Source organism: Cetorhinus maximus, chromosome 5 (assembly GCF_964194155.1).
Source record: "Cetorhinus maximus chromosome 5, sCetMax3.hap1.1, whole genome shotgun sequence".
NCBI lineage: Eukaryota > Metazoa > Chordata > Chondrichthyes > Lamniformes > Cetorhinidae > Cetorhinus > Cetorhinus maximus.
In genome coordinates this window covers 111,688,068-111,714,319 of record NC_135883.1, presented here as the reverse complement: position 1 = coordinate 111,714,319, position 26,252 = coordinate 111,688,068, and the positions used below count along the sequence as shown (strand labels likewise).

At 45.9% G+C, this 26,252-nt stretch overlaps 1 protein-coding gene across 1 annotated transcript in view; it reads right to left on the bottom strand.

Moving 5' to 3' along the window:
- Positions 1 to 26,252, bottom strand: part of me1 (malic enzyme 1, NADP(+)-dependent, cytosolic) — a 493,779-nt gene that overhangs the window by 212,087 nt on the left and 255,440 nt on the right. The window contains exon 6 of the mRNA XM_078542316.1: positions 8,998 to 9,101. Coding sequence (XP_078398442.1) covers positions 8,998 to 9,101 — 104 coding nt within the window. The remainder of the gene's footprint in view (positions 1 to 8,997; positions 9,102 to 26,252) is intronic.

Genomic DNA, 26,252 nt, shown 5'->3' with positions numbered 1-26,252 from the left:
TAATGGAACAACAGCCACATATTACTGTGGAATTTTTAGGTTAGTCCTTGCTTTTATACAGGCCTTTTAATACTTTCCACAAGCTTTCTGAAAATCCCATTAGTGCTTGGCGTTTTACCAGCCAATAATCTTTTTATCTATAAATATTGGTCAATTTAATTTGCAAACCTCAAATTTCTGACACTAAGGGCAGAAGTTTGAGTTCAGCAGGCGGGAACAGGGGCAGCCAGGAAAGGTGCCGCTGCTCACAATCAGCCCCCCACCGCGATTTCACGCTGGCTGGGCATTTACAGCAAACAGCGGCTCCCAAATGGTTGGGATGGGGCAGATGGGGGAGGGGGCCTGTCGGCCGCCAGGTCCAATGGTGACCCAGCGGCTGGTTTAAAGTCAGGCCGTGGAAGGCTGCCAATGCTGAAAACACCTTGTGTTGTCAACAGAAGACTATAAATTATGGATTCAAATTCGGCTGCAGGCACCAGGCGGGAGGATAGGTCGGTTGAGCACTCGCCTCCCGGTTTTCTGATGAATGCCTCGTGGTCCTCCTGGAGGAGATGGCTGCCAGGAGGGACACCCTTGCCCCCAGGGATGGAAGGAGGAGGCCACTACACCTAACAGCAGCAGCCATGATGTTGTATGGTGCACTTGGGTCCAGTGCCGCAAGAGGTTTAACTCCTGCTGCACTCAGGGTGAGCACCATGCTGGCATGGATCAGTGTGGAGAAATGTTAAGATCTGGCTGTCCCCCGTGGAGCTTAGGGGTGTTAGAGTCCTTGTACCAACCGTCAATGACACCGGAGCTGGCCGAGGGGGTGAGTCCTGGCTGCTTTGGCTGAGTGCTTTGCAGCTCGAGGGCCACGACTCAGATGTGCCCTGCAAGGTGTTCCTCAGGTGGGGTTGGCCAGGCTGCAATTGTGCTGCAGGTAGAGAGTGGACCAATCAATGCTCCTGTATCCTTTCAGGAGAAGATGGTGCGCAACAACATTGAAAGGTCGGGGACAGTCGGAGGCCCTAACCCTAACCAGATACGAGTAGGATGCCTTGGAGCTGGTGAGGCGCCATACACCTCGGTTAACCAGCCACAAAGAGGCTGGGGTGTCAGACGAAGGTATGATTGCAGTGCACAGAGGTGAGAGTTTCGAATGGTGCAAACATTCTTGTGTAGTCTCATCATTCATGGGAGCCCCAAAACTGGATTCCCCATTGATCATTGAAATGATGGCACCGTGATGCAGATCTCCGTTGTCTCACCAGGGTGCCTGGCATGCACAGTGACAGTGTGATGACTTAAACTAATGACATGTCATTGCTCTCCCTTTGGGTACGTGGCTGCAAACCTATTGCAGGACCCCAAAGACCCACCCCTAATGCCAGAGGACCACCAGGCTCCAGATGCAACTGCGTCACACCTGTTCTCTGAACCAGGCACCAGCGCAGATATCAGCACCTCGGTGGGCATTAGATCAGCAGCTAGAATGTCGGTGGTGAGGACACTTCACACTCACTTGAGGTGCAGGCAGAGGCAGAGTGCGCCGGCAGTCGGATGACTACTGGGACCAGGGCGAATCTCAGTCTAATGCAGATGATGAGCCTCTAGAGTTGTCCATTAAGCGGCAGATGCTGGATATCCAGCGGTATGTGCGGGAGGATCTGGCGGAGATACATGAGGGTATGTGTGCCATGGTCTCCGTTATGGAGGAGTCCATGCGGAGCATCACCACTACATTGATCCTCATGTTTGAGCGCACTGCCTCCTCCATTGCGTGGTGCCTCTCATGGAGGGTAGCTCCAGGGACAAAATCAGGAGTTCCTGGGATTGTGCTCGGATCTGCAAGCCCTCACACAGGCAATGACCTCAGGTGGTCAGTGTCCGTACAGGAAATGGATGAGGCACCCAGTATCCCAGCTAGATGCCCTTCCATCAATGGTGATCAGGGAGGTCCAGAGCGACCTCACATTGGCGCACAAGCTGCCTGTCATCTCTGCCGGCTCCTCTCAGGACATTTGATGGCAACAGCTCCTCCACCCCTCTACCGGTGAGCATGGCATATGAGGCTGTGCCGACTGGGGTGATGCCAGCCATGCCACTGGCCACATCCTCCCAGGCAGGGCCAACGCAGGCTCCACTGGCCAGAGTACGACTGCCAAGGTCATTAAGGCCAACAACACAGTCAGCAGGCTGTCTCCAATGTTGGTGCTAGTGAGGGGGCAGCACCAAGAAGTAGCACTCGCAAACATAAGTTTAAGGCACCGTGAGCACAAGAGGGACTGATCACAGGTGATCCTGTTCTGCAGTGTTTTATGTTTATGTTTACTGGTCTGGGGTTGAAGACGACAGAAGGTGGTTCTTTTAATTTGTTTTGACTGTCAACATGAGATAAAATTTCTTTTGTCGTAATGGCCTGAGTATGCTTCACCTTTTTTATTTAATGTGGTGCAGGGTACGCTAGTATGTAATCTGGACATGGGTGCCTCTACGCTTTACTGCACAGGCACTGAGGGGGCTTTGGAGTCAAAGGAAAGGGTCATTTCAGACATCCGGGATGGAGGAGGCAGCCCTGGCATGAGGTGGCAGTGCTTATTTGGCAGCCTAGCTGAAGGGGTGTTGGATCAAGGCGTCCCTGGTGTACCTGCCTCCCTGAAGGATCCAGAGGTCTGCCTCCATGTCCTCAATGTGCTCCTCACCAGGCTCCTCTTCTGACTCACTACTGGATTCATCCTCTGTGGCCTGTGGAGCTGCCTCAAGATCCTCTTCCTCCAGTGGGTCCTCCCTTGCCAGAGCCAGATTGTGGAGAGCGCAGCATGCAACCACTATCAGTGACATCCACTTACGGGGGTATTGTAGTGCTTCCCCTGAACGGTCCAGGCATCGGAAGTGAATCTTCAGAAGACCTACGGCTCTCTCTACCACCGCCTTTGTGGAGGCATGACTCCTATTATACCACTGCTCTGCCTCTGTTCTTGAGCGGTGGAGAGGCATCATAAGCCACCTTTTCAAGGGATAGTCCTCGTCATCCATCCAGCCGGGCTGGAACACTGAAGAGCCTCGGCACCTGGGAATGTCTCAGGATGCACACATCATGGGAGCTGCCTGGGTACCTTGCACAGACTTGTAGAATCAGCATCCTGTGGTCACACACTATCTGCACGTTCATGGAGTGGAAGCCCTTCCTGTTGACGAAGGCACTGGGCTCACCTGCTGGCGCCTTGATGGCCACGTGTGTGCAGTCTATTGCACCCTGGGCACGGGGGAAGCCAGCATTGGCTGCGAAGACTCTGGCTCACTCAGCCTGGCTGGCCTGGTCTGAACGGAAATGAACGAAAGTCATTACCCACCTGAACAGAGCTTGTGTCACCAGCTCGATGCAACTGTGAACAGCTGATTGGGAGACTCCACAAAGATCCCCCACTGACCCCTGGAAAGAGCCAGAGGCGTAGAAGTTGAGAGCCACTGTGACCTTCAGAGCCACTGGCATGGGGTGTCCACCCACAGAGTTGGAGCTGATCTCAGGTCCAATCATCTGACAGATGGAGATCACCGCCTCCCTTGAGACACGGAGCCTCCTTCGGCATTGCTCCTCAGGTATTGAGGTAGCTGCATCACTGCCTGTAAACCCTGGGGGACCCTTCCGCCCTGAACTGCCAGCTGGCCCTGCGCCCCCTGTGCCTGTTCCTCCCCTCCCACAGGTCGCTCCCCTGGAAGCTGCATAGGGACACCTGGCCTCCTCTCCCCCTCCTCAGAGGAGATGCCTCCAGTGGAGAGCACAATCCCCATTACCAGGGTAACAGAAGGCTGTCCAATACCTGGAAGGGTCCACATTGTCTGAATTCTACAGGGTCCTTGGAGACACCAATGAGTCACGAACTGAAGCCTGGAAATGCTGACAATGAAGCCCTGAACAGAGATGAAGCTGCCATATACCAATAAGTCACCAGCAGCAAACTATCTACCAAACTCCACACCACTCTCACTGGCAATGCTGCTGACCCTTTTTATCCCACCCGTGGGTGAGGTTTTTGAATTTGCTGGCTGGCTGCCTGCCCGTTTTGCCTGTGCGATGAACGCGAAATTGCACAGGCAAAAAAAAAAATCAATCAGCATCAATTGACTTTTTAATGGCCTTAACTGGCCTCTTAATTAATGGCAGGCACTGTTCCGGCACCCCCATGTGCCCATCAACCAAAATATCACACGAGTGCACAATAATATTGGGACGCTCACCTAATGTCATCACGCGCTATTTTACGCTTGAGAAGGTCAGTGCTGCCTGCTCAGCAAAAAATTCTGGTCCAAGAGTCTTAAAGGCAATGGGACCAACATACAGTCTCACTGATTGCAATCAATGCCTGGCATAACTTACCCGAGAAGCTGATTTTAAAGCTGCAAGCTTGTTCTCCCAAGATATCAACGACATACAAACTGATTTTTGTTGTAAAAGGATATTACAATATAGTATTTCTGGAGCAGTAATTAAATTGTGCAAAGAAAACTATCTGCACACATCTTTCATATTCTGAATTGTCAGAAGTATATTGAAAGGAAAGCAAGTCTAGAAGTTACAAGCACCTGGCAATCTGCAAACTTTGCTCACTGAACAGCAATTATCAGGTTGACATGGGGATCTGTTTAGACCACTTCCCCATGAGAAGCACCTTAGCCATGGCCTTAGAAGAGCAGCTAAACATCACAACTATGCTGCAGGCCCCCAAATTCCTTTGCGCAATGTTAAAGAGCATCAGCGATTTTGGTTGGAAGTATGTACCCCTACAGTGTCAAAACTGCCAGTTTCACTACACACATTGGTCTGAAACAACACTGGGTTTGGTTCACATTGATAAATCAAGCCAAAAGTTACACTGGCCCAGCAGTGAATCCATTTATTTCCTATTTGAACGCAGTTTTTGTACAGAAAAAGGAATGTTACTATGGAAAGGTGGATGGACATACAAACAGGATACATCTTAGCTGTATGAAGTTTCTACAGGGACAATGCAACTTTTAGAAATGCGTTCTTGAGAGAGATTGGTTTAAAAGTTTGGCAGATAGCAGGTTCTAAATATTTGTTGCTGCCCTGACCCAACATGGTCTTCGCTTTGGGAATTCCTCATACATTGTGAGATTGTCCATGGGCCATGTACAGCTTTGTAGCTGAACTTGGGCAGTTTGGAGCTGTGCTGCAGGCTGCCCAAAACAGCCAAAAACTCTCTCCTGGGTTTGCAATACAACAAAACTTTGCTTCTGTTTCAATTAATTTTTCTAATTCGAAAGGGGCGAGGGGGGGGGCGAGAGAGAGGGGAGGGGCGAGAGAGAGGGGAGGGGCGAGAGAGAGGGGAGGGGCGAGAGAGAGGGGAGGGGCGAGAGAGAGGGGAGGGGCGAGAGAGAGGGGAGGGGCGAGAGAGAGGGGAGGGGCGAGAGAGAGGGAGGAGGGGCGAGAGAGAGGGAGGAGGGGCGAGAGAGAGGGAGGAGGGGCGAGAGAGAGGGAGGAGGGGCGAGAGAGAGGGAGGAGGGGCGAGAGAGAGGGAGGAGGGGCGAGAGAGAGAGAGGAGGGGCGAGAGAGAGAGAGGAGGGGCGAGAGAGAGTGAGGAGGGGCGAGAGAGAGAGAGGAGGGGCGAGAGAGAGAGAGGAGGGGCGAGAGAGAGAGAGGAGGGGCGAGAGAGAGAGAGGAGGGGCGAGAGAGAGAGAGGAGGGGCGAGAGAGAGAGAGGAGGGGCGAGAGAGAGAGAGGAGGGGCGAGAGAGAGAGAGGAGGGGCGAGAGAGAGAGAGGAGGGGCGAGAGAGAGAGAGGAGGGGCGAGAGAGAGAGAGAGGAGGGGCGAGAGAGAGAGAGAGGAGGGGCGAGAGAGAGAGAGGAGGGGCGAGAGAGAGAGAGGAGGGGCGAGAGAGAGAGAGGAGGGGCGAGAGAGAGAGAGGAGGGGCGAGAGAGAGAGAGGAGGGGCGAGAGAGAGAGAGGAGGGGCGAGAGAGAGAGAGGAGGGGCGAGAGAGAGAGAGGAGGGGCGAGAGAGAGAGAGGAGGGGCGAGAGAGAGAGAGGAGGGGCGAGAGAGAGAGAGGAGGGGCGAGAGAGAGAGAGGAGGGGCGAGAGAGAGAGAGGAGGGGCGAGAGAGAGAGAGGAGGGGCGAGAGAGAGAGAGGAGGGGCGAGAGAGAGAGAGGAGGGGCGAGAGAGAGAGAGGAGGGGCGAGAGAGAGAGAGGAGGGGCGAGAGAGAGAGAGGAGGGGCGAGAGAGAGAGAGGAGGGGCGAGAGAGAGAGAGGAGGGGCGAGAGAGAGAGAGGAGGGGCGAGAGAGAGAGAGGAGGGGCGAGAGAGAGAGAGGAGGGGCGAGAGAGAGAGAGGAGGGGCGAGAGAGAGAGAGGAGGGGCGAGAGAGAGAGAGGAGGGGCGAGAGAGAGAGAGGAGGGGCGAGAGAGAGAGAGGAGGGGCGAGAGAGAGAGAGGAGGGGCGAGAGAGAGAGAGGAGGGGCGAGAGAGAGAGAGGAGGGGCGAGAGAGAGAGAGGAGGGGCGAGAGAGAGAGAGAGGAGGGGCGAGAGAGAGAGAGAGGAGGGGCGAGAGAGAGAGAGAGGAGGGGCGAGAGAGAGAGAGAGGAGGGGCGAGAGAGAGAGAGGAGGGGCGAGAGAGAGAGAGGAGGGGCGAGAGAGAGAGAGGAGGGGCGAGAGAGAGAGAGGAGGGGCGAGAGAGAGAGAGAGGAGGGGCGAGAGAGAGAGAGAGGAGGGGCGAGAGAGAGAGAGCGGAGGGGCGAGAGAGAGAGCGGAGGGGCGAGAGAGAGCGGAGGGGCGAGAGAGAGAGGAGGGGCGAGAGAGAGAGGAGGGGCGAGAGAGAGAGGAGGGGCGAGAGAGAGAGGAGGGGCGAGAGCGAGAGGAGGGGCGAGAGAGAGAGGAGGGGCGAGAGAGAGAGGAGGGGCGAGAGAGAGGAGGGGCGAGAGAGAGAGGAGGGGCGAGAGAGAGAGGAGGGGCGAGAGAGAGAGGAGGGGCGAGAGAGAGAGGAGGGGCGAGAGAGAGAGGAGGGGCGAGAGAGAGAGGAGGGGCGAGAGAGAGAGGAGGGGCGAGAGAGAGAGAGGAGGGGCGAGAGAGAGAGAGGAGGGGCGAGAGAGAGAGGAGGGGCGAGAGAGAGAGGAGGGGCGAGAGAGAGAGGAGGGGCGAGAGAGAGAGGAGGGGCGAGAGAGAGAGGAGGGGCGAGAGAGAGAGGAGGGGCGAGAGAGAGAGGAGGGGCGAGAGAGAGAGGAGGGGCGAGAGAGAGAGGAGGGGCGAGAGAGAGAGGAGGGGCGAGAGAGAGAGGAGGGGCGAGAGAGAGAGGAGGGGCGAGAGAGAGAGGAGGGGCGAGAGAGAGAGGAGGGGCGAGAGAGAGAGGAGGGGCGAGAGAGAGAGGAGGGGCGAGAGAGAGGAGGGGCGAGAGAGAGGAGGGGCGAGAGAGAGGAGGGGCGAGAGAGAGGAGGGGCGAGAGAGAGGAGGGGCGAGAGAGAGAGACAGACAGAGAGAGGAGGGGCGAGGGAGAGAGACAGACAGAGAGAGGAGGGGCGAGAGAGAGAGACAGACAGAGAGAGGAGGGGCGAGAGAGAGAGACAGACAGAGGAGGGGCGAGAGAGAGAGAGAGACAGACAGAGAGCAGGGGCGAGAGAGAGACAGAGAGAGACGGGGAGGGGCGGGACAGAGAGGAGGGGCGAGAGAGAGACAGGCAAAGAGAAGGTCTATGTTCAGAACTGTGCTTGAGCTATGAAAATTTTTGCACTGAATCAGCTTTTGCTAATTTCTCCAGGGCAGCCTTTAGGAGAAAATGAAGCGCTGAAAGCAACAAAAAGAGTTCCGTGGACATGCACTTTCCAATAAACATTCAAGGTGTCTTTGTCAGGGATGGTGTATGTGAATAGGTCCTGCTGTGCTGTAGGCTAAAACACACATTAGCTACACCACTGCTACACATTAAAACACACTGCAGTAAAAATCACCTTCCACACAGAAACATCCCAAGACACTTCACAGAAGTGTAATCAAACAAAATATCCACAGTCAAAAGAGATGTTAGGGGGATGATTAAAAGCTTACCCCAAGAAATTGTTCCACTCCAATAAAAAACTGAATATTTGGCATTTTAATTGGAAATTCTAGATAAGTTTCTAAATCCTACTTGTCCTGTATACGTCTACCTATTTTTGCAACCATATAATAGTCAATTATAAATGAGGTTAATAGCTCAAGATGATATTTTCTGAGAGAATCCTATGTCAATTCCAGTAAGTTATTCACCATTAAAAAGCTTAGAATCAGCCTTTGATAATGACAAATGCTGACTTCAAATCAAAAGAGCATGGAGCCCTTACGGAAACTAACATTAGGTCACTTAAAGGGGAAAACGATGTTGGAAAATGCTTGGACTGCAGTAATGGGCTAGCTGCAATCAATTCAAAAGACAAAATCATCTCAAACTCAGTTTTCATATTACAAATGTCCCACAGTTTTTCAGCGATTTCACATATTTAAATATGTACTCCATGAAATGAAATATGAAAATCGACTGTCATTGCAAGGTTATGAAATATTTAAATATGGCCCATTTGGACCAGAGAATCAGGAAATAAGTACATATTTTGCAATAGGCTTTTCAAATATCAGATTCAGAAGGTTAAATCCTTTCACCCACACTGTACTGAGATTCAGTTCCTATGAACAGGAATCTGTGGGTGAAACCACTAAGAACAGACTGATGACTAAATTTTCCTACACATAAGGCAGACTATAATGGAATTTGATCATGTGGAAGAACACCACTGAGGACAGCTAAAGTTACAAGAGAAAAAAGAAGTCTCTAACATTTTCACCCGAAAGGCTCCAGAAATGTCTGGAAAGCTTCAGGGTAAATCCCAAAAGTGACATTAGTGACAAATCTATTGCTAACTGGAAATAATTGTTTTTCATGAATTTTGGTTTAGACGGAACAAACCTACCCCAAATTGGTCAGTTATCTCCCATATACCAAGAGGAAGGAAATGCACGTTTATATACAAAACTTATGTACCTTTCAATCACAGCCTCCATAAACTCATCCAAAAGATCGTCATATGCTTGACCCCTCACTCTCTTGTGTCTTAGTCCAATGTACAAAGGATCTTTCAGCAACTCCTGTCAAAAAGACAGCATAAGAGTTTTAATCTCAAGTCAAGACTTCAATAATATAACAAGGCTTTATGGATTAATATAGTCATTGTTAAAATTCTTGCAATCTTATCTTGCTCAACTACAATGTTTATCAAAGCAGGCAACTTCAGTGATATCTCAATATATAAAAGTTTGGTTCAGACTGAAGAATTCAGCCAAACATAAGGCAAAAAATGACAAAACCACATGGAATAAGCAGCTTGATTTTTGTTTCAAATTCATAGACATCACAATAATTTCAGTGGGAGCACTCCTGCCCAAGTCAGAACATTGTGGGTTTCAATTGTCCCTGGATGCAATTTATGCCGACACATCAACATAGTAATGAGGAAGAGCTGCATCTCGCAAAGCGCCATTTTTCTGCAATGTTCAAAATAAATCCCCTCCGCATGCACAATTGAGGCTGGATTTTCAATCCAGATTTGGGAACTAGGCACCCAGATAATTTCTGGGTCTTGAGCCTGTGACGCTATTTTAATACGCAAAGCCCCCAAGTGGACTGGAGGCGGGCTCAGCACTGTCTGGAGGCAGGAACTGGCACTGGAGTTCAATGTTCAATGGCGGATGCCAGCCATGAAAGGAGTTTGCCTTTTAAATTAGCACAGGCAGGAGAGCAGAGGGCCAACAGCCTGAGGGTGCATACAAGTAGCCAAACAGTTACACATGAACATATGAATTAGGAGGAGTAGGCCACTTGGCCCCTCGAGACTGCTCCACCATTTAATAGGATCATGGCTGATCTGATTGTAACCACAACTCCACATTCCCACCTACCCCCATAATCTTTCACCCCCCTTGCTTATTTATCTAACTCCTGCCTTAAAAATATTCAAGGAGTCTGTTTCCGCCACCTTTTGAGGAAGAGAGTTCCAAAGGCTCACAACCCTTAGAAAAAATTCTGTTCGTGTGTGTTAAATGGGCAACCCCTTATTTTGAAACAGTGACTCCTTGTTCTAGATTCTCCAGCAAGGTTAAACATCCTCTCCACATCCACCCTGTCAAAACCCCTCAGGATCTTATATTTCAATCAAGTCGCCTCTTAATCTTCTAAACTCCAGCAAATACAAGTCTGAGCTGTCTAACATTTCCTCATAAGACAACCCGTGCCATTCCAGGTATTTGTCTAGTAACCCTCACTGAGCTGCTTCAACGCATTTACATCCTTCCTTAAATAAGGAGACTCCAGATGTGGTCTCACCGATGCCCTGTATAACTGAAGTATAATCTCCCTACTTATGTATTCAATTACCCACTCAATAAAACAATAAAATTCTATTACCTTTCCTAATTATTTGCTGTACCTGCATAATAGCCTTTTGTGATTCATACAATAGGACACCCAGATCCCCCGGCACCTCCAGCTCTGCTTATCTCTACCATTGAGATAATGATTCTTTTTCATTTTTCCTGCCAAAATGGACAATTTCACATTTTCCCACATTATACTCCATTTGCCAGACCTTTGCCCACTCACTTAACCTGTCTATATCCCTTTGCAGCCTCATGTTCCCTTCACATCTTACTATCCTACCTATTTTTGTGCCATCAACAAATTTAGCAACCATACCTTTGGTTCCTTCATCCAAGTCATTTATAGGAATTGTAAAAAGTTGAGACCCCAACACTAATCCCTGTGGCACCCCACTTGTTACATCATGTCAACCAGAAAACACCCATTTACGCCTACCTTCTGTTTCCTGTTAGCTCGCCAATCTTCTATCCATGCCTATATGTTACCCACTACATCACAAGCTTTTATTTTTCACAATAATCTTTGATGTGGCACCTTATCAAATGCTTTCTGGAAATCTAGGTACAGTCCACTGGTTCCCCTTTATCTACAGCATATGTTACTTCTTCAAAGAACTCCAATAAATGGTTAAACATGAATTCCCTAGTACAGGCCCATGTCAACTCTGCCTGATTATCTTGAATTTTTCCAAGTGATCTGCTATAACGTCTTTAATAACAGCTTCTAACATTTTCCCTATGACAGATGTTAAGCTAACTGGCCTGTAGTTTCCCACTTTGTCTCCCACACTTTTTGAATAAAGGAGTTACATTAGCTACTTTCCAATCCAATGAAACCTTCCCCGAATCTAGGGAATTTTAGAAAATTAAAACCAACGCACCAAATCTCTCACTAACCACTCTTAAGGCCCTAGGATGATGTCCACCAGGACCCAGGGAATTGTCAGCCCGCAGATCCAACAATTTACTCAGTACCACTTCCCTGGTGATTGCAATTTTCTTGAATTCCTCCTTCCCTTCCATTTCCCGGTTTGCAGCTATTTCTGAGATATTATTGTTTTACTAGAGAGGAAAGCAGAGTGTAGCTGAGCTAAGTGATGACTTGGAGTTTGGCGACGGGAGTTTTAAGGGTTAATTTTGTTCTTATATTTTGCTCTTGCAATCTAATCTCATCCGTAATTAGCAATAACTGGCAAGTATTGTGTAAGCAGGCTAAGTTCTTTCTTTCTTGCAATTTAGACAGGGTAAATTCACTCTCAGCTGTAGGAGCAGAGTAGTTAATTAGCTAACTGGTTGGATCTGGTTACTGTAGTCCCAGGTCAGTTTAGTTTACTATGAATTCAGGGCTCTTTACTGCAGCCTTGGCAAACGGAGTGCAGCTGACAAACTGAGTGAAGACTTGGGGTGGGCGTGTTTGTTTCTTTTTTCTATCTTTCTGATCCCACTGAATTTGGTTCTTGCTCTAATACAGGGAAAGGAGCTAGCTGTTTGGTGAGTATCTGATAAGTGGGTAAGTGCGAGTCTATCCCTAAGGTTTAAAATAGCACACAAATTGGTGGTAAAGTTTGTAACATAAAGCAACATAAATAAGTGATGAATATAATTAAGTAATTACACATTAAGGATGGCAGGGCAGGTGATGTGTCAAGGCTGCAGCATGTGGAAGCTCCTGGATAACATTGTGATCCAGGGCAAACACATCTGCAGTAAGTGTTTGCGGCTTGAGGAACTTCAGCTCAGAGTCACTGAGCTGGAGGCAGAGCTGCAGACACTGTGACACATCAGGGAGGGGGAAAGTTACCTGGATGCTTTGTACCAGGAGGCAGTCACACCACTTAGGATAGCGTCTTCTAATTTGGTCAGTGGCCAGGGACAGGAGGGTGTTACTGTGAGTGAGGCAGATAAGGGGACCCAGAGGGCAGGAGTGCAGGGGTGTGAACCTCTGCAATTGTCCAACAGGTTTGAGGTTCTTTCAGCTTGTTTGGATGAGAGTGGGGGGCTGTAGGGCGGATGATAAATTGGCCGTCTCACCATGGTACAGGAAGCCATCCAAGTGGGGGGAGCAAAAAGAACATAGTGGTAGTAGAGACTACTGGATTGATACTGTTCTCTGTAGCAAAGAGCGAGCGTCCAGAAGGCTTTGTTGCCTGCCGGGTGCCAGGGTTCGGGATATCTGTTCAGGGTTGAAGAGGAACTTGCAGTAGGAGGGGGATGATCCAGCGGTCGTGGTCCATGTAGGCACCAATGACATAGGCAGAATGAGGAAGGAGATTCTGCATAGTCAGTGTGACAAGCAAGGCACCAAATTAAAAAGCAGAACCTCAAAAGGTAATTATTTCTGGATTATTACCTGAGCCACGTGAAATTTGGCATAGGACAAATCAGATTAGAGAAATGAATGTGTGGCTCAAAGACTGGTGTGCGTTCCAGTTTGTGGGGCACTGGCACTAGTATTGGCAAAAGTGGGATCTGTACTGTTGGGCAGGTCTACACCTGAACCGTGCTGGGGCCGGTGTCCTAGCGAGCTGCCTAACTAGAGAAGTAGAGAGGGTTTTAAACTGAATAGGGGGGCAAGGGATCAAATTTGGGAAGATGTGGTAAAACAAAAAGTAGAGACAAAGCAAGAGAGAAAGGTATTAATATGGGAAAACAGACCATGACAAGTACAAATCTAGAGTAAATCAGCAGATAAGGCTAGATGCTACAAAAATAATAAAAGGACAAAACTAAAGGCTCTTTATCTAAACGCATGTAGCATTCGAAACAAAACAGATGAACTGATAGCACAAATAGAAATAAATAAGTACGATCTGATAGCCACTACAGAGACATGGCAACAGGATGACATATATTGGGATCTGAATGTTGAAAGGTACATGACATTTAGGATGGACAGAAAGTTAGGAAAAGGTGGACGGGTGGCTCTGTTAATTAATGATGGTATCAGCACATTAAAGAGAGATGACCTAGTTCAGGATAATAGGATGTAGAAGCGGTTTGGGTTGAGATGAGGATTGATAAAAGGCAAGAAGTCACTTGTGCGAGTGGTGTACAGGCCTACTAATTGTAACTACACAGTAGGACACAGTATAAAAGGGGAGATAATGTTAGCTTGCCAGAAAGGTACATCAATAATCAAGGGGGATTTTAATCTACATATTGACTGGAAAAATCAGAAGGGCAAAGGTAGTGTAGATGAGGAGTTCATAGAATATGTTTGGGATAGTTTCTCAGAACAGCATGTTTTGGAGCCAACCAGAGAGCCTGCTATACTAGACCTGGTATTAAGCAATGAAACAGGATTAATTAACAACCTCAGTGAAGGCATCCCAAGGTAGCAGTAATTATATTATGATTGAATTTTACATTCATTTTAAGGGAGAAATGAGTACATCCAAAACTGGCGTTTTAAACTTAAATAAGTGCAATTATGAGGGCATGAAAGCAGAGCTAGCTAAAGGGAACAAGCAAATGAGTTTAAGGGACAGGTCAATAGAGGTTCAGTGACAGACTTTTATAGGGATATCATCATCATCTGTGGTTAACTAAAAAAGTTAAAGACAGTATCAAACAAAGAAAATGCATATAATTATGCAAAGGTGGGTGACAGGTCAGAAGATCGTAAAGAATATAAAGAACAACAAAGGATGACAAACCTTCGGGGGAACCCCACTATAAACCTTCCTCCTGTACCAAAATACAACCAGTCACCATTAGTTTCCTGCCACTCAGCGAAGTTCATATGCATGCTGTCACTGTCCCTCCATGGGCTTCAAGTTTGCTGGCAAGCCTATTATTACGTGGCACTATTATCAAGTGCCTTTTGGAATTTGATGTACACATCAACTGCGTTACCCCCAGGCAAGTTAGTTCTGAACAGCACATCTGACAATACAACATTCCCTCACTGCACAGAAATGTCAGCTTAGATTGAGAGTTCAGATTTATACCGGGACAAGGGAACTCTCCATCTAAGTCCAGAAATCAACTTGCTGAACTAAGATGAGGAGTCAATTTGGTAAATTAATTATAACATTGAGGATTTCTGTTTGACCATTTAACAACACTGCAATGCCAGAAATTGTACATTTGAAGTTAAGCACTGCAGCAGTTGAAAAGTAAAGTAATCTGCAAACTGTGATCTGGTACCTTTAGCCCATGCAAAGCAACTTGTGTGCTAAATGTACTATGGAAGTTATTTACATATAAAGGCCAACTGTCCTTTACAACATCAGGAAAAGAGCAAGTATACTCAGAAAATGTATGGTGGCCCTATTTGGTTACCGAGTGAACTGGGAAAAAGCAAGCCATTGTACCAAATATAAATCAGACTTCTGAGGCTGCAGAAGAAAAGTATGTCCATAGCCAATTAGTTCTGAGTTTTTCTGCAATATGAGAGGGCCTTATGTGACCATCTTCATGGGAATAAAGCAAGTCTTTTCTGGTCCCCATGCTCAGAACAAGAGGGAAAATTACATGATCACTTATTAAAATGTGGGCCTGAAGGCTAAATGTTAAATCCCCTGGAAGAAATAAAGCCAAATAGGCCCCCCAGATGAAAAGCTGCTCCATCCTAGCAAGTGTCATTCCAATCCAAGAAGCATAATCACTGGGAGAAGTTTCTTCTTGGTAATATTTTCAAGGGATTATGAAAGTATACCATCCAGTAATAAAACCAGAATAAATAGCAGGTATGTAAATGCAGCAATCTTAACTCAGCCTAGATCAGTCATTTTGTGAACATTATGACCCAATAAAGCATGAATTCTCATATGGTCAAACACTACAAGACTCTTGTTTTCTGTCACCAAAATACAGTCCATCAGCAGCAAAAGCTTTTTTCGTAAGGGCAACTGAAATATAAAAACGACCTTCCCATCTGATAATTTACACCACCTAGCCTATATGCCAAGTGCAAACTCGTAGCCTCAATATACAAAGAGGAAACCTGTTTAAGTTAGTCCTGACAGTTACACTGAAACACTGACCACCTTAACATAGATGGACCCACGATGCATTTTCGTAATTTGTACTTTTGCTTTTAATCTGATGTTTCAGGGTTGCTGACTGCGCTTCCCACAAGCCATATTGTGAAGTACACAGTGAGAATGATCTTAAAAAAAGATCTGAAGACAGCCAATCTGCCCAGGGATGGTGTGACACAGATGACAAATCAGAATAGGAGAAAATCTCCTAGCTTTAAAAGGCTTGCTAGAGCAACAACATAAAATAGTGCAGTGCATCATAAATTTCTGTGTTACAACAGTGACTGCACTTTGACAGTGGGAGGAATCCCCGACGTCATCCCGGTCCCTTTAAATTTTTAGGAAGGCGGGCGGACAGTGAAATCAGCTGTCCGCCCGCCGACCTGTCAATGGCCAATTGAGGCCATTGACAGGCTAGTTAAGATAATTAAAGGCCTGCCCGTCCAACCTTAAGGCTGGCGGGCAGGCCAGGAGCCCCAGCGGGCTCCAGATTATTCATGAAACTTCATCCACTGGCGGGATGAAGTTTCATGTCCGTTTTTTAAAAATGTAATAAATTTTAAGTGTTTATTATTAAGTGACATTGTCACATGAGGAGGACATGTTAATAATTTTAATATTTTTCTATTTTTACACTTTACTTACCTCTCATGAATCTCCCTGAGACAGGACTTTGCCTCAGGGAGCAGTGCGCTCTTTCGCATGCATGTGCGAAAGAGCGCACTTTGACAGCTGGGGATTACTCCCCCCCCCACCACCGGAACAGGAAGCGCTAGCAGGCCGCTGGGTGGGCCTTAATTGGCCCGCCCACTCAAAATGGCGGCAGGCCCCATTTCGGAGACGGGGGTCGGCTGTCCGCCCACCGCCGAGCCGGTGGGGCCCGCACGCCATCCGAGGGCAAAATTCTGCCCAATGTGACGTAGGACACATTCAATTCATAGTTTGGGTACTGAACACCCACACCTGCTTCATGAACATAACAGTTCTCTCAAAACTGCTGCCAAAACATAAAACTAATGTTGGAATACTTATTTAATTAAAAGGAGGGGGGAAATAACTTAAGAGCTTCAAACAAATGGATAATTCAGTACTTATTAACTTTATACCAATCAAGTTAAATTACATTTGTTTAGGCAATATAGCATTACACTTTAAAATGTACAAACCGACTGCCCAAAAAGCTTTCCTTATACATGAATCACGGTCGTATTATTGACAAAATGTCTTTAAAAGGCAATCTTTCCTCCACAAATTCCATGAAGTTCCACCCACAAAGCAGTCTTGAACCAAAATCTTGTTTCTCACTTGTGCCCAACTCAGCAAAATCATTTAGTGCCTCTATTTCATGCATTTAGCTTCTGAAGTTAGATTTTTCTATGTATTTAAGCCAAATCTGTACTTCATCTTTCTCATCCTTGTTATAATTTACAATAAATTGCAAATTTCGATAAAAAGAAAACTATTAAGGAGATTCTTTCCCGCCTTTTGCTTCAGTTAATTTACTTTTCACTAATGCTCTTCCTGCAGCATTGCTAAAGTTTGAAAATTCTGTCACCTCAGCAGCATTAAGAGAGTTGTTGATTTAGTTATAGCCTTCTTTCATGCATCTTGTATTGCTATTATGCACATCTTTCTTACAGTGAAATTGTTTAAAGTATAGCAATTGGCATACCTTTCCAGTGACTCAGACTGTTTTGAGTGGAGGAAATTAAACAAGTCTCCATAATAAGTTTAAGAAGCCTAACAGACAGCTTTTGTTCTGTTTTGGAAAACATAAAATAGTAAAATTGTGTACATTAGTCTGGATGAAGCAGCCCATTAGGGCTGATGTACACTATAAAGGTCCGTGTCCGTAGGCATGAACTCTAATTATGACAGACTCGAACACATTTGACTGTCAATATATTTGATAAAAAGTGAAGCCATAGCTACATTATTCCATAAGCCATCAAAATATGAAAAGGCAACACAACCCAGTTTAAATGCGAAGGCAGGACTCACTAATGCGATCTTATGCCTAATTCTCTGAACTACATGATGCTTTATGGTGCAGTTAAAAACTGCACCTAAATGACTCCATTTTTTTTGCCTTTTTGACCAACATGATATCAAAGTGGAGACAATGCACGTAATTGTCTTATTCAGTGGTAACAGTATTGCCTCAGAGTTAGAAGGTTGTGGCTTCAATTCCCACCCCTGACATGCGAACGTAAAATCTAATGTGGCTTCAGTGCAGTAACAAGGGAGGTTCCACGATGGAGGCAGGACAATCATAGAGATGCAGCTTAAAAGTTTTTCTCAGTGTAATACACAACCTTGGCCTGCAACCAGAAGCACTGAAGAAAGTCAGCCACGACAGGCAACCCTGAACTACTTTACTCCATATGGTAGGTAGCCCTCAAATTGTTCCCAAGGAAAACAATAACTAGGATCTGTCTGTAGATACTTTTGTGATGCTGTGATAACATTGAACTGCAGCACTTGTTAAACCCATGACCTTTACCAGCGAGAAGAGCAAGGGCAACAGACGCATAGGAACATCACCTCCTGCAAGTTTCTTTCCAAGTCACGGAACATCCCGACTTTGAACTGTTCCCCCTCCTTCTCTGTTGCTAGGTCAAATTCCCTCCCTAACAGCACTGAGTATACCTACACCAAAATGGTTCAGGAAGGCAGCTCACCACCACTTTCTTAATGGCAATTAGGGATGGGCAATAAATAAATGCTGACCTTGCCAACAATGCACACATTCCAAGAATGAGTAAAAAAAAATGCTCCTTAAAACCTCTCTTTGACCAAGTTTATAGATATGCCACAATATCCCCATCGTGTGGCTCTGTAAAATTTTGTTCATTAACCCTCCTGCTAAGTACCTTGATATGTTTTATAATACTACGTTAAAGGTGCTATATAAATGCATTTGCATACTATATGCTAAATACTACATAAGTTAGTCATGCTGTTGAGTTGTAAAACCAGCATTGTATACAAACTTCTGGGGTTCCATTGAGTTTGGTCAAAAGTACCCCTAAGGTATCATTAAGGGAGTCGATAGAGTGAGCCCCATATTTCCAATTTTGTAGGTTGCTCTCTGCAAGGCTAAACAATTGGCTACTTTAAATGCAAACAGCACAAAAAAGTAACGGTTGTGAGGAAAGTTGTGCGACACACTGCAACCTTTGAAATGCTTTGCCAAAAAAAGTAGCCTAAATAACAGTGAAGTGCCTTTGGGAAGTCGTAAGCTAGTCTTGCCTGTGAAGCAGTCATACACCAGGTTTTGCTCACAGGACTTACTTTTGCTGTCGGCAGCATTTTGCCAGAGCTCGTGAAATTCATCACGAGGCCGTTTTTGAATATTTTAATAAGTTGTGGTCTGTGCATCGAGGAATTAAATAGTTTAGACATGGTAAAGGCTTTAAATATAGAAAAAAAATAACGCTCCATATGTTCTGCGGAAATGAAAGGAAAAAGCAGATGAGAATGGAAAATACCAGTAATGGATAGTTTTGATGAATTCACATTATACTTAAAGCAACTGGTGCACTTTTACTATAAACATTTAGAAACAAAATTTAAAATGAACCACAAAAGCACGTGGTGTGAGAAATCTGCTGCTGTGACAAATCAACAGTATTAAAATCTACAGCTCAAATGCCATTTGGTTGCCATTTTCCATATCTAGGAATAATTGATCTATACAAGAGCAAAATACTGCAGATGCTGCAAATTTAAAATAAAAACAGGAAGTGCTCAGAATGTCTGGCAGCATCTGTGCAGAGAGAAACAGGGTTAACGTTTCAGATCGATGACCTTTTGTTGGAACTGCAAAATCTTACAGATGTTAAAGGGTTCCAAGCAAGTAGAGAGGCAGGGAAAGGGATGTGGAGAGGGTGGAGGGAAATGAATGGAAGTCAGGACAGATTAATGACAAACAGATGATGGTGCGAGGCAAAAAGAAATGATAATGCGGACAAGAAAAGACGGAGTCCAGAAGAGGAGTAAAATGGGAAAAACAAAATCATTGCCAAACTCTGCCATCTTAAAAAATAAACTGGAGGCAGAGGTTACAATCTGAAATTGTCAAACTCTGTTGCGTTTGGAAGGCCAACAAAAGTGTCTAACTGAAAGATGAAGGTGCTAATCCTCAAGTTTACAATGAACCTCAGTGGAACACTAAGAAACCAAGGACAGAAAGGTCAGGGTGAGAACAAGGTGGAGAAAATGACAGGCAACCAGAGGCTCAAAGCTATACCTGCAGACTAAACTGAACTTTTAGTCAGAAACATAAGATATGAAAGGCAGCATCGTCAGAACAGATTTGAAGGAGGCAAGGAAACTGGGCGAGTGGAATAGAGTATTTAATAGATGTACGGTGAGAGGAAGTGCAGTTGAAGTAGCTGTGGGAGTCAGTGGGCTAATAATGGATATTATTCGATAATGTTCTGCTCCCCATAGAGATCAATAAGATACTTGAATTCCCAGTGACTGACTTGAATGAATTACTCGACAATATTATATATAAATCTTCCAGACTCTTTAGATTGCCACAGGATGCGCTCCTTCCACTACAGGCCATCTAATCACTCCCACTTTGTGCCTGGTAGTTCAGGGAGCTCACAGCCACCTTCTCTCTCCTGACCCCACCAGCTTCAGCTGTCCAGAAACTTGGGAGATTGAAAGCCCATCCACAATTAACTCAGCTGCTCCTGACTTTGTTCTCAGGCATGAACATTTTGCACCTTGCTCCCAGAAAGTTTCAATCTGGCTCCCCGCTGTTCCCATAGCGACATATTTTATTTTGAGGAACTGAGTGTAGTTCAAAAGGAGGACTTAATCGGTGTGTGAATAAGTTCAGGTGAAGGAGGTTGAGGGGGAGGGGGCGGGGGGGGGAGAGAGGTTGTGGTGGTGGACTGGGACTGGCCAGGCCTCTGTTTAAGGAAGCAGAGAGCCCTCTGACCATCCTAGTGGGGAATTGAGGCATAGAGAGATTGGAAGCCAACTGTGAAATGGAGATGGTTAGGGCAAAAAACTAGAAACTCTTGGCAGAGGGCATCAGGAGAATAAGAGAGAAGAGATTGGGCAAGGGGAAGAAGGTAAAAGAGTTGAGATAGGAAGAAATCACTTCTGTAGGGCAAGTTCAGGCTGAAACAATGGATCTATCAGGACAGTCCTGTTTGTTGCTCTTGGGAAGAAGGCAGAAGCACAATGTGAGCGGTTTGGGGACGATGAGGTTGCAGGCCCTGGAGGGAAGATCTCCAGAGGAGGTGAGGTCAGTGAGGTCCTTGGAAATGACGGTTTGGTGATCAGTGGTGGAATCATGGTCCGGTGAAGAGTAGGAGGTGGTATCAGAGTTGCCGTTCAGCCTCCATTATGCAGAAACCTGCTTACCAAAATGCAACAGTGCCAGTCTCATCCTCAGATTTGATGATAGTGTTAGGGTTGGACCCAAGTGAACCGAATGCGGCAAGTTCAGAGGGAAATACATTAGATTGAGTGAGGAGAGCAGAGAAACAGACAGTCAAAATTTCGTAGAGAACTGCCGGTGTAAAGATCTAGAGGGAGTAAAAGGCCAGAGGGGTCCAGAGGGAACAATTATTGATATATTACTGTGACACTTCATGGAAATACTTTGCTTTGGTGCCCTGTATTGTTCTATCAAACTGACGCAAAAAAGCCCCCATCTCCCTTATGAACTGTTGCATTCTTATTTGATAACATCCAACTACATATGCCTTTCAACAGAATATTTGAGCACAAACTTTTACTCAATTAGTATGTAGAATAATGTTTGACAGTTATAGACCATTGTATCTTATTTAAAACTCCTCTCTGATTATCTTTGTGGACCATCTTTTGCTTATCTATTGTCCTATCATCACCCACTTATGATTTGTACAATTATCCTTCTTGTCATTTAATCATTCCTGACCTCCCTCCATCCTATAATGGACCCACCCATTTGTTCTTTCCCTGACACCAACGTTTTAACCTGGGCTCTGTACTTGCTTATAAGCTTATTCTCTGACCTACTGTATAGCTACGGTTACGGGGCCTATAGACCAGTGTTTTCTTCCCCTTGTTATTTCTTACCTCCACCCATATGGATTCCACATCTTCCAATCCAAGATCATTTCTCGCTATCACTTATTCCATCTCGTACTAACAAAGCTATTAATAACCCTTTCCTTCCTGCCTGTCCTTTCGAAAAGTCACATACCCTGAATATTTAGTCCCCAGTTTTAATCTCCTTGTAACCATGTCTCCATAATGGCTATAAGATCATACCCATTAACAATCACTTGTCCCGCCAATCCATCTATTTTGTTCCGAATACCATGGAGAGAATTTTCTCCACATCGCGGGGTGGGGGGTGCTGAGCGGGAGCAGTCGCACAACACCACCTGTGATCAGCTGCGCGCCGCCATTTTACTTCGGCGGGCTAATTAAGGCCCATCCAGCGTGACGCGCACCCGGAAGGACTGAGCGGACGGGGGAGTAGGCTGAGTCGGGGCCTGCGCGCTCTCTCATACGTGCTCGAAAGAGCGCAGAAATCTCCGAGGCACAGAGCTGCCTCAGGGAGTTTAATTACATTTTGAAACATTTGAATAAAGAGAAAAAAGAAATTTCATACATGTCCCCTCGTGTGACAGTGTCACATGAGCTGGGACATGTCAATGAATTTTAATTTAAAAATCTTTGATTTATAAATCCTTCATGAAACCTCATCCCTACCGTGGATAAAGTTTCATGATAAATGCGAAGGCTGCCTGGGCTCATCACCTGCCCGCCACCCTTAAGGTTGGACGGGCAGCTCCTTTAATTATTTTAATTAGTTTTTAAATGGCCTTAATAGGCCTTTGACAGTTCAGCGGTCATGCTGCCGACTCCGGTGTGCACCCACTGAATTGAAGGTCTGAATGACGCGCGGCGATGTCGGGTTGCACGCTCATGGCTTCAGAGGACAGTGTCTATCCCCCTAATTATACTGTCCCCTACCACTACTATATTCCTATTTCCTCCTCCTGCTTGAATGGCTCCCTGTACCATGGTGCCGTGGTCAGTTCGCTCATCCTCCTTGCAGCCCCTGCTCTTGTCCACGCAGCTTGCAAGAACTTCCAACTGTTGGACAATTGCAGGGGCTGAGGCTCCTCGAACGTTACCCCGAGTCCCACTACCTGCCTCACCTGCAGTCACACCCTCCTGACCCTGATCACCAAGTTTGAATTACCTAATCTGAGGGGTGTGACCGCCTCCTGGAACAAAGTGTCCAGGTAACTTTCCCCCTCCCTGATGTGGCGGAATGTCTGCAGTTCGGATTGCAGCTCCTCAACTTGGACTGAAGTTCCTCATTCTGCAAGCACTTACTACAGATGTGTTCACTCTGGATCACCTTGGTATTCAGCAGTACCCACATACTGCATCAGCAATACATCACCCACCCTGCCATCATCATCAATTTTAATTTAATTACTCTAGTATCCCTGCTCTTTACTTTGTGATTAATTTTTTCTTACACCAGTATCAATCTTATACTTAAGCTATTTTTGAGAGAAAGTAAAGACAGACTTAAACACAAACTGTAGACCTTAATTTTACTTTAAAGACAGAAATGCTCACCAATCAACTGCTCTGCTCGCTCTTTTTAAATGAAGTCTGCACACTCACCCACTCTTTGTTTAAATGAGGTATGCACACATAATTTCACACATTACAAAAACATTGCTACAGGGTGACAGATTGGGACCTAAATATTGAAGGGTAGGTGACATTTAGGAAGGACAGGAGGTTAGGAAAAGGTGGAAGGGTGGCTCTGTTTATTCATGATGGTATCAGCACATTAGAGAGGGATGGCCTAAGTTCAGGAAACCAGGATGTAGAACCGGTTTGGATTGAGAAAAGGAATAATAAAGGCAAGAATTCGCTTGTGGGAGTGGTGTACAGGCCTCCTAATTTTAACTACACAGTAGGGCAGATTGTAAAAGGAGATAATGGGAGCTTGCCAGAAAGGTGCAGTAATAATCATGGGGGAATTTAATCTACATATAGGCTGGAAAAATCAGATGGGTAAAGGTAGCGTAGATGAAGAGTTCATAGGATGTTTTCAGGATATATTCTTAGAACAGCATGTTCTGGAGCCAACCAGAGAGCAGGCTATACTAGACCTGGTATTGAGCAATGAGATAGGATTAATTGTTAATCTCAGTGAAGGCATTGCTAGGTATGAGCGATCATATGATTAAATGGAACATTCATTTTGAGGGAGAAACAAGTGCATCCAAGACTAGTATTTTAAACTTAAGGGCAATTATGGAGGGCATGAAAGCAGAGCTTGCTAAAGTGAACTAGTTAAGGGGATAAATCAATAGAAGTTCAGTGGCAGACATTTAAAGGGATATTTCAGAATAAACAGAATAGATACATTCCAATGAGAAAGAAAAATTCCAAGAGGACCACCCATCATCCATGGTTAACTAAAAAAAGTTAAAGACAGTATCAAACTTAAAGAAAAAACATAATTACGCACAAATAGGTGGCAGGTCAGAAGATTAGAAAGAATATAAAGAACAGCAAAGGATGACAAAAAAAATTGAGGGGAAAATTACAGTGTGAGAGAAAGCTAGCTAGTAACATAAAAAGGGATAATAAGAGTTTCTACAGATATATAGATAAGAAAAAAAAGAGTTAATAAAGTAAGCGTCCTTTCAGTTCTGACAAAAGGTCATGAGCCTGAAATGTTAACTTTCTTTTCCCCCTATAAGACCATAAGAGGTAGGAGCAGAAGTAGGCCATTCAGCCCAGAGTCTGCTCCGCCATTCAATGAGATCATGGCTGATCTAATAATCCTCAACTACACTTTCCTGCCCTTTCCCCATAACTCTTGATTTTCTTACTGATTAAAATAAGACCAGAGGCTGTCGGAGCAGAAGCAGGCCATTCAGCCCCATCAATCCTGTCCACAGGTGCTGCTGGACCTGCTGACTCTTTCCAGCAGTTTCATTTTTCCTTATTTCGGATTTCTAGCATCTGCAGTATTTTGCTTTCATGGAAGTAATACCCAAGTGCGATTTACAAGCTTGCCTTGACATGTGTCTTCCTATAAATAATACAGCTTTCTGCATTGAAAACATTCTCCCCATGCCCAACCACCTCCCCTGCCTCCCAAAAAAACCTAGTGAGCTCTGAAGCTTTTGCTTGTTTTTTCTCGTTACTTGTTTGGCAGTGTGATCCTGTGTCAGTCTCCATTTGGGTGTGCAGTTTTAACCGTGACAAGTACATGAATGTTTCACTGCTCAGTGCCTGAAGGCAAAAAGCTGCTTCCTACCTGTGCCAAATGGAGAAGGCATTTTACGCCAGTTGCTGATTCACTTTATGAAACAAAACCGGAGATCTACAGATTACAGTGATCCTTTTTTGCATACAGGTCTTTTATCTTTCAGTTATTAAGAAGCACCGAGAACCTATTAAATCTCTAAATTGCCGGCAACAGGTCTGTTTTGATCAGATTTGCTTTTAAGGAGCCTACAGAAGTGTTGAATAATGGCCAGCAAATCTGCTCCCTGAGAATGCTGGAATCAAAACAATTGTTGGCAATTTCTAATCAAAAACTTTCCATTCTTTAAAAATAATCCCAACACAGTTAACCTCAATAATCAAGCTGTCTGCAAATGGAATTCACTTTGGAACTGTCGGCCTGCCCACAAAACACATTAATAACAGCCTCCTCAGCAGCGGTCACAGCACATACTTGAAATAGGTTCTCATCATTGACAACAGTATTTTGTGTACACTTTCTGCTGGATTTCTGAATCAGAAAACAGTTGAACATTTGTTCATTGGCCATGAGAAGATTAAAGTAAGTAACATTATCGGGGCTACAATGAGATAAGCATATAAACAGTAAACAACCCAACCAACAATCGCTGAAGGTTAGGGTAACAGACTTAAAAGGCTTCCATGGGACCAGGAGAGGCATGCTTGCTTCTCCTGGCCAGATAAGTTTCTTTGAAACCTATTCTAGTTACATTTCCCAGAATAACCTAGAGTGATCCCTTTAATGCCTAGTACTAAGGGTTGAAGCATGGCTCAGTGTACAATCTGCCTATCAAACTTGCATCAGGGTGAATCTCAAACTGCATATTAAAAATAAGCTCTTGTTCAAAAAACTGTTGGGTGCCTGCACTCCCCCAGCCCCACCACCCCACCAAACAGTGAAGGCCTTTGGGGCGGGGGTGGGGGTGGGGGAGGGGGGGCACAGTAGATCAGGAACAGGAATGGGGTGATGGATTACTGCACCATGGGGGAGAATTTTCTCCCTGTTGAGCGGGCCGGTTGGGAGCAGGCACAGATCGCCGACCACAATCAGCTGTGTGCCGCCATTTTACATGGGCGGGCGAATTAAGGCCCACCCAGCGTGACGCGCACCTGGTAACACACAGCGCTACCTGTGCGGGCTGGGGGAGGGAGAGAGAGTCAGGGCCTGCGCTTTTTCGCGCGCAGAAATCTCCCTGAGGCAGCTCATTTAATAGTTATTCAAGTTTGAAATAAAGAGATAAAAATTATGCATGCATGTCCCTGAGCTGGGACATGTTTATGAAGTGTGAAAAGTATTTATTAATTTAATAAAACCTTCATGAAAGCCGCTTGGGCTCTTCGCCTGCTCACCAACCTTTAAGGGGTTAGACAGGCAGCCCTGTCAATTATTTAAATTACTCTCCTAATGGCCATAACAGGTCTTTGACAGTTCGGCGGGCACACAGCTGCCTCTGGGCGTGCACCCGCCGAATAGAAGATTGGAATGATGCGCAGTGACGTCGGAGCGCACGCCCGACGTCACCGCACGTTATTTTACGCATCAGCATGCAGGGCCCACCCCTGCACG